This window comes from Bradysia coprophila, unplaced genomic scaffold (assembly GCF_014529535.1).
Source record: "Bradysia coprophila strain Holo2 unplaced genomic scaffold, BU_Bcop_v1 contig_94, whole genome shotgun sequence".
Taxonomy (NCBI): domain Eukaryota; kingdom Metazoa; phylum Arthropoda; class Insecta; order Diptera; family Sciaridae; genus Bradysia; species Bradysia coprophila.
In genome coordinates, this window is record NW_023504022.1 from 4,274,685 (window position 1) to 4,281,979 (window position 7,295).

General features: G+C 36.3%; 1 protein-coding gene across 3 annotated transcripts; it reads left to right on the top strand.

Moving 5' to 3' along the window:
- The first annotated feature begins 378 nt into the window (after nt 1-378).
- Nucleotides 379-2,157, top strand: LOC119085028 (zinc finger protein 565-like). 3 transcript variants are annotated; one of them, XM_037195216.1, is made up of 7 exons: nt 379-576; nt 696-875; nt 924-1,176; nt 1,244-1,312; nt 1,372-1,450; nt 1,636-1,719; nt 1,781-2,157. In XM_037195216.1, the coding sequence occupies exons 1-7, from the start codon at nt 571-573 to the stop codon at nt 1,800-1,802; spliced, it is 693 nt and encodes a 230-aa protein (XP_037051111.1). In that variant the 5' UTR covers nt 379-570; the 3' UTR covers nt 1,803-2,157. The 3 variants fall into 3 exon arrangements, with proteins under 3 accessions (XP_037051111.1, XP_037051113.1, XP_037051112.1); XM_037195217.1 differs by having other exon boundaries at nt 382-576; nt 936-1,176; XM_037195218.1 differs by lacking the exon at nt 1,372-1,450 and having other exon boundaries at nt 381-576.
- Nucleotides 2,158-7,295: the final 5,138 nt, after the last annotated feature.

Consider the following 7,295-nt stretch of genomic DNA (forward strand, 5'->3'; position numbering starts at 1 on the left):
AAAAATCTTTACTACACTTGTATCTCTGGCATGCATCATTCTGAATGGAAATAATGTTGAGTGCATTTAAAATTAAACCAATTAAATTTTCGACAAAAAAGAAAGTTTAGGATTATAGGTCTGTACCGTTTCACATACAAATAAAAAAAAGCTCTGACAAGCAAGTGGTGTACCTTAAACCGAATGAAGTAACAGATTTTGTATAAAGACTAGTTGATCGGCTCGACAAAAGGCAAGAAGTTGAATCAATAATTTGGTCTTCGTTTCCACATTACAAAAAAGCTTGTATCGAAAATAGCTACTTCATAGTTACATGACAAAATAGAGATCATTTAGAACACAAAGAGTACTTTCGGTTTTCAAATATATTCCTTTCGTAACTCAACACTCGTTTCGGGTTCAATAGAATTCGATGGCAGAACGAAACATTTCTATTATTTTGTTTGATGATCGGGTTATCGCCGTATAATGTAATGTGAGTTTGTCGACAGCAGTGTTCGTATTTTTGGCTGAATGTTTTATTTTCTATATTTTTACCGATTACGAGATAATTATCCGATTTAAAATAAGATGCAGGTAAGACTTTGCAATGGAGTGTTCCCAGCACCACGCAGTCGTAGCAATATTTTTATCACTTCCCGGAGATCGGAACTTCTCAGTCTCGTTTCATGGTTTTCGACCATTGTTTCTGACAGGTTCTTCCCAATTTACGTACTCAACAATTGGACGAAGAAACAAAATCAAGTTTCGATGTATCGCTCTGCCTGGAACCACCTAGTTTACAAGCAGAACTTAATCGATTTAAGGAGATTCAAAAACATCCACAGCTGCTGCTGCAAACACTTTTTCAGATGGAAAATCAAAAGCCACGGCAGGTGATTCAGAGCTATTCCCTGCAATGACCTCCAACAGATGATTTTTAGATTTTCTTCAAGGTGGAAGATCTAAGGTTGCCAATCAAGAAAAACGAACATGAAGCGATCGAAATTGTTGCCAACAAGAATCACAATGAATCAAATTCGTTAGTCTGTTACATTTGTGGCAACTTGCTTCGTAGGAGTAGCATGTACGCTCATTTAAAAGGTCACAACGGATGTACTTATGCGTGTACCATTGACCAGTGCAGTTCTGTCTACAAATCGAAACAAAGTTTGACGAAACACCAACTTGTTCACCGTTAGTACTTACAATTATTCTCTCACTCTCTCGAGCGCTAAACTGACTCTTTCTTTCGGATACATAGACTTGAAGAGGACAACTAATAGTGGAAAAAATGAACGCCGGATATCATCGGCTGATCAAGTTGAGAATGGTAAGCGTTTTGATCGTCCCAGAAATTTACTTGAGACCAAAAAAATTCTCTCTTCAAAGGCAAGAAATCACACATTTGTGTGCGGGAAGTGTTTTCTATCAAAATCTGCGATTTTGGAGCATATAAGAATACACACTGGTCAGAATTTACTTTCTTGAATATATTCGGTGGGCAGCTTTCGACACAACGTTTAATACGTATGGAGAAACCCACAAACTGTCGAATGGGATTAATTCAGTATCCACCAAAGACTGTGTGTCGATAGCTAATTCCTACCGACAGTAGCTCCCAACCTGATGAAACAATTTCTTTCTATCATTCAGGTGGAAAACCGGAAAGATGTCGCCTTTGTTACAGAACATTTCGACAGAAATGCGCTTTAAGAAATCACTCAAGGACCTGTCTCCGTAAGTATCTATAGTACTTTCACTCGCTTAAATAAATTATTTTCTTTTCTCTATCGGAAAGACGCTGCCACATTCTCTATTAAGCCGAAATGAGCGCTCCAAACGGCACACACGTTGAATTTACCAGAGTGTTTTTTTAGGATTTATTACGATCCACTTGCGAGATCATTTTTTTGCGAACTCGTTTTGGTGATGTCGGTTGAATTATTATTCGAAGTTTATGTTTTACGTGTTGATGTAAGTCTTTTTATGTTTTAAGAATTTATGTTTTTCCTCAAGTAGGATGAAGAAAATTTTGTCGCTTAGCGAAATGTTTGCTCGTTGAAGCTTTCAATTTCAGTTCAAAAAGTGTGTGCGTGAATTTATGGTTTTATTCCAATGTAGTTTTATTAAACAATTTTTAAATGAAATATTTCCAAATAAAGTTGTTAAAGTCGAAAAACGTATTTTAAAAGTTGTTGAATATAAAAGTCGGACATTTCGACAGTCCAGTCGGTAAGGTCAGAACGTTTACCGAAAGGGTTGGGCAAATCGAGTGGTTGGAGATTGTTGGGGGCATTGAAAATATAGGTTCTAGAAGAAGAGACAAAATTTTCGGCCGCTCTCGGCTCCGCCTCGCCTCTTCAAAGTTCAAGTGCAGAGGTGTCTTTGTCGAGTGATTTCTCCGGCTGTGTGACACGTAGGATACCTTGTGATAGCTCAAATGAAAGGTGAAAGTCCAAAGTTTATTTTGGCCTGAAAAATTTTCCGCGATTTTCCTAGAGATTTTTCAGTTTTTCTCGAAAGTTGACTCTCATTTTTAAGTTTAAAGTTAAATATTTTTTCAAACGAAATTTTTGGATTAAAACTTTGTTCGGCAATAATGATCTACGTTTCTTTCTGCACAATTAAAAAAAAAAATCTGATTTTCTAACTTTTTTAAATGCGAATCTACATGCAATTTTCCACCCATTTTCGAGGATTATTTTACATATACATGTTTTTTGTGTTATTTGTGTTGAGTTCTGTGCGTCAGTGAGTGGCGTGTGATAGCTTAAATTAATGGTATTGGTCTCGAGTATCGTTTAGCATGCCAGGGATTTTCCAGTTTTCCGATTTTCATACGATTTTTCCGAGTTTTCCCTAAAATATATTACAAATTTGAATATTTTGCTTGAAAATCAAATATTTTCAACCGGATTTTTCTGATTCTTTTTATTTAGAAGGTCATATTGGATCTTATTAAAAACAAAATATTTTACAAAAAATACTTAGTTTTGGGACGAAAATGCAGTACACATTTGGTTTTTTCGCAAATTGTCCTCTCGACACTTTGAAAATTTATTCTGACATAGGTCTACTCTGCCGTAATTTTTAACAAAAACAATGTTTTAACAAAAAAAGAAATGTTCGCAGTTTTGATATAAAGTTTTTTTTCTCTTTCATAACCTTACACCTCTTTCACCTTAGACTAATCATACTATAATTACTCTAAGTTTCACACGCTTGTTTTTCTTCCAAATTACGGCAGTACTCTGTAAAACATTGTAATGACGAGAAACCCAATACAGGTTTCTTATTGGAATTATTGAAAATTTCCTTGAATTTGCTTATGTTCAAAGGGTGTAAAATACCACCATTGGGACGCATCGAACAGCGATGCGGGTCAAGTTTTTGTTTTCATAGTTCAGGAACTATTTTCCTTAAGAAGCCGGTTCCTTCCCCTTCAAAACGATAGCACACACGATTTGTCTAAGGGCGCGTACAGAAATTGTATCAGTTAATTATGTTCTTCAGGTTTATGTTTAACTCAGCGTATTCTCTGAGCGACGAAAAAATATAATTTCTGTACGCGCTCTAAAAACTGGATTTTTAGCGACGCTAAGAGTGAGCTAATACGGGATATTCGCTTCCAGAATAGATGGCCAAGATATTACCTCTTCTCTATGAAAAAGTAACGACCAGTCTTAAAATTGGATTCGTGATTGTTCAAAAACATCAAACAAGAATCACATTTTTGGGAACTGAATCCATTCTGGTAGTGAGTAGCCAGCCCATTCACTCTTAGCATCGCTAAAAATCCAGTTTTTAGCCAAATCGTGTGTGGTATCGTTTTGAAGGGGAAGGAAACTTCTTTGTACGGCTGTTTAGCAGGCAGTCACAATTTAGTTTCATGATTCACACAAGACTTTCACTATGCAGACACAATAATCTTCCACAGATTTTAATCACTCCAGAACCATTGGATGTAGTGCTTTGAGAAGTTAGACTATTTGTCAACTGAATGACTATGGTAATGGTATGCAACTCGGTGATAAATGTCAGACTTGGTCCGCGGCCTCAAGTGACAATTTACACATCCAGTGCCTAAAAAGCATTTATCACTCGGTTGCATAAATAACTATTCTGTTGTGTGAAAGGATGCTTCACAATTTAACAACGAAATATAATTTTCCAATATAAATTAGGTGAAATAATTGATATTATTGATTGTGTGCCAGCGCATATTAATATTCGGGTTATGTGTAAGCAGTGGATGAAATTTCACATTTCATATGAACTTGGAAGAGTCCTATGAACAAAAGTTAATTGCTTCACAGGAAAATAGAGCGCAAAAAAATTGTGGCCAGCCGAAGTTTTCAGAGAGATGGTAATATGACGGCTGGGACGCCGTTTCGACGGATAGAGGTAACATCTGGACCTTTTCTATAGAACGAATGAAATGTCAAAAATGGCCGACTATTTGCCAAATTGGTCGGTTGTTTACAAAATAATTAATTTGTGACTATAATGATTTGAGAAACAGAATATGGAAATACTTTTGCAGCGGTGTCAAAACTAATGAAATAAAAATAATTTCCAAGCTACTTTCGTATTATCCGAAATATATTGTGTACGAATACTGTATCTGATTAACAGATTTATTTTTTTACGTTCGTTCTGATGGTTACAAGGATTATTTTATAGCAATTTATTTCGTTGAAATTGGTGATGTTGAAAATAATTTTAAAATTTGTGGTTATGTTGGTAATTTGGTCGCATAGCATTCAATTGTTTGAAGAAGTGGTCGAGATGTTCCCTCTATCCGTCGAAACGGCGTCCCAGCCGTCATATTAGCATCTATCTGGAAGTTTCCTATAATATATTTCTTGACAGTTTGGCTGTTCATATGAATCACGTATGGTCCCAGGTTTGTTCCAAATAACTGTAAACACGAAGTTTGACAACCGAACAATGACGACTTTGATCCAAATGGACATAACCTGCACGATTTTTCATATATATTATATACAAATGTTGATGAGGTTATGTCCATTTGGATCAAATTTGACAGAAGTTTGACAATTTGTACGACCTTAACCCATTAAATCATTCAATTATTAAGAAAACTTGACAGTTTACATCTAATTTGTTGGTAAATTTTTTTGACAATTAATCACAATATTTCATTCAATACATTGTACATCGTAAGTTCACCAATCCACACAATTAGGCCGAAGTTGAAGATGTGTGTGAACTATCTGCAAATCTGCGAATTTTTAACCTCCGATTTTTTGTGGTGAAAACATTTTTTTGTGATAGCTCGAGATACACATGTTTCTAACAGACCTTCATAAAAAGTATAATCATCGGTAAGGGACACCCGTTCTGGACTTATGACTCAAAATATGGTCAATGTTTGGACAGTCCGCTGGCTTGCAACAGAACTTTTCCGCGAACTGACCATAGAGTTTTGTAGTTGGACTTATCCTCTTTCGTTCCATGTATCATAAACCCCAGAAAAATTGTGTTGCAAGCCATAAAGTTAGTTGAAGTAAAATCTCTGCCCAGTAGACTCATATTTTTCAGTGTTTCCAACTTGTTTTTGGTCTTCAAACAGGATGGAGCGATAATAAACGAAATCAAAATTGCATGATCAACCCGAAAATGGGAAATTAACCGAAAAAGTAAAGGATACCTGTTTCTCAGAATCGAACGACGATTCAAACGAGCTATAGCTTGCCTGGATCGCCGAACCATTGTATTTATTTTCACCAAAATTGGTTCAAGTTTTGGCGATGTCACTCTTAAACAGTTTCGATGATAGCTCTGTTCTCACATTCGCACATCAAGGTCGATTAGTCTTAATAGTAATTTATGCAACCGAGTGATAAATGCTTTCTTAGGCACTAGATGTGTAAATTGTCACTCGAGGCCCTATTTCTACCCTATTTCGTGATATAGATCTAGATTTTCAAGCAAAATGGTTTTTTCTAAATTGTTGTCCCATTTTAAAATCTACAGAGAGGAATGTCAGCAAAATTTGACGTCGGTGATGAAGTAACAATTGACGGAACCGAGTGTAAGATCGTTAAAATTGTTGCGAATGGTGATGCGCTGACACCGTTGTATCTCGTGCAAGACAAGAAGCATAATCATTTCACATATCACGGAGAGGACAACATGTCAATTACTTCAGGTTTGGAGTGTTCGTTCATAAATTCATCTGGAAAAATTACTAATTCGTTATTCATATATGCAGGGTCATATAATGCCAAAGATGATTCTGATGGTCCAAGTCGCAAGCGAATCAAGAACGGTTCGTCAATTGGTTCAAACCAGTCAAATAGTTCAGCCCTGTCAGAAAAAGCTGGTCCATCGACGAATGCCACAGATTCAATATTAAATTCATTTCGAGAAGTCATGTGCAATCCGATATAAGAAGCGCGTTCAACAAATTTTTCGAACGTGACTTTGGTCATCAGGATGATGACGACGTGAAGGACCTGGTACGAATGGATTGGGGTGAAAACATTGGAGGCGAAGTTTATACTACATGGGCAAAACTGATATCAGATTCACATCAATTCGAGTTGACGCAGTCAGAGGCGTCCGTAGATGCATTTGTAACCACACTGCTTGGTATATTTAAGTGGAAACCATTGTCGTCAAAAGTAACCCTAAAACTTGGCAAAGTCGATATGTTGTCTTATGTTGGTAATGAACAGACAGTCATGAATTGCGCTATAGAAAACAAAGGAGCAGCTCCGTTCAGTATACACCATAGTCAAGTGTCGCAATCAATTGGCTGCGTATATTGTATCAATGGGTATTGAAAACGCTTATGTACTCGACGTAATGTATAGGAAAAAATTTTGCACACAGAAGTTGCTGGGTATTTTGCATATCGGATTAACTCCGATATTTTATAAAGCGGAAATAACTGATCAGTATCTGGACTCTATTAAGACACTATATTCGAGAACCGATACCGCGTCTAAAACATCATCAATTCCCGAATTAGTTATCCAAGAATTTGCTCCAATACATCCGTATACAGATAGAGAAATAATGCGATCCCAGTCATCACGGTCGACTATCTTTAAATGCTATAAAGCTTTTGAGATGCTCGCCGATGAATATGGCAACGAAAAATTGAAACAAATGTGCGAATAAATCACGAGCTAAACTCAATATTGTGACCATGATAATTTATTGAAATTGAAATTTTTTTTTACTAAATCATTAAACGAATGTCAAAGTTTCGGTGTGTTTCGTTCTGGCTTTTTAGACCCGTACGAAGTACTGGGGTCTTATAGGTTTACGCATACGTTTGT

What these genes read in the sequence shown, in the direction of transcription:
- LOC119085028 (XM_037195216.1), top strand. An exon ending in AAAATCAAAAGCCACGGCAG is followed by an intron (nt 876 to 923) that starts GTGATTCAGAGC and finishes GATGATTTTTAG; the next exon opens with ATTTTCTTCAAGGTGGAAGA. An exon ending in GAAACACCAACTTGTTCACC is followed by an intron (nt 1,177 to 1,243) that starts GTTAGTACTTAC and finishes TCGGATACATAG; the next exon opens with ACTTGAAGAGGACAACTAAT.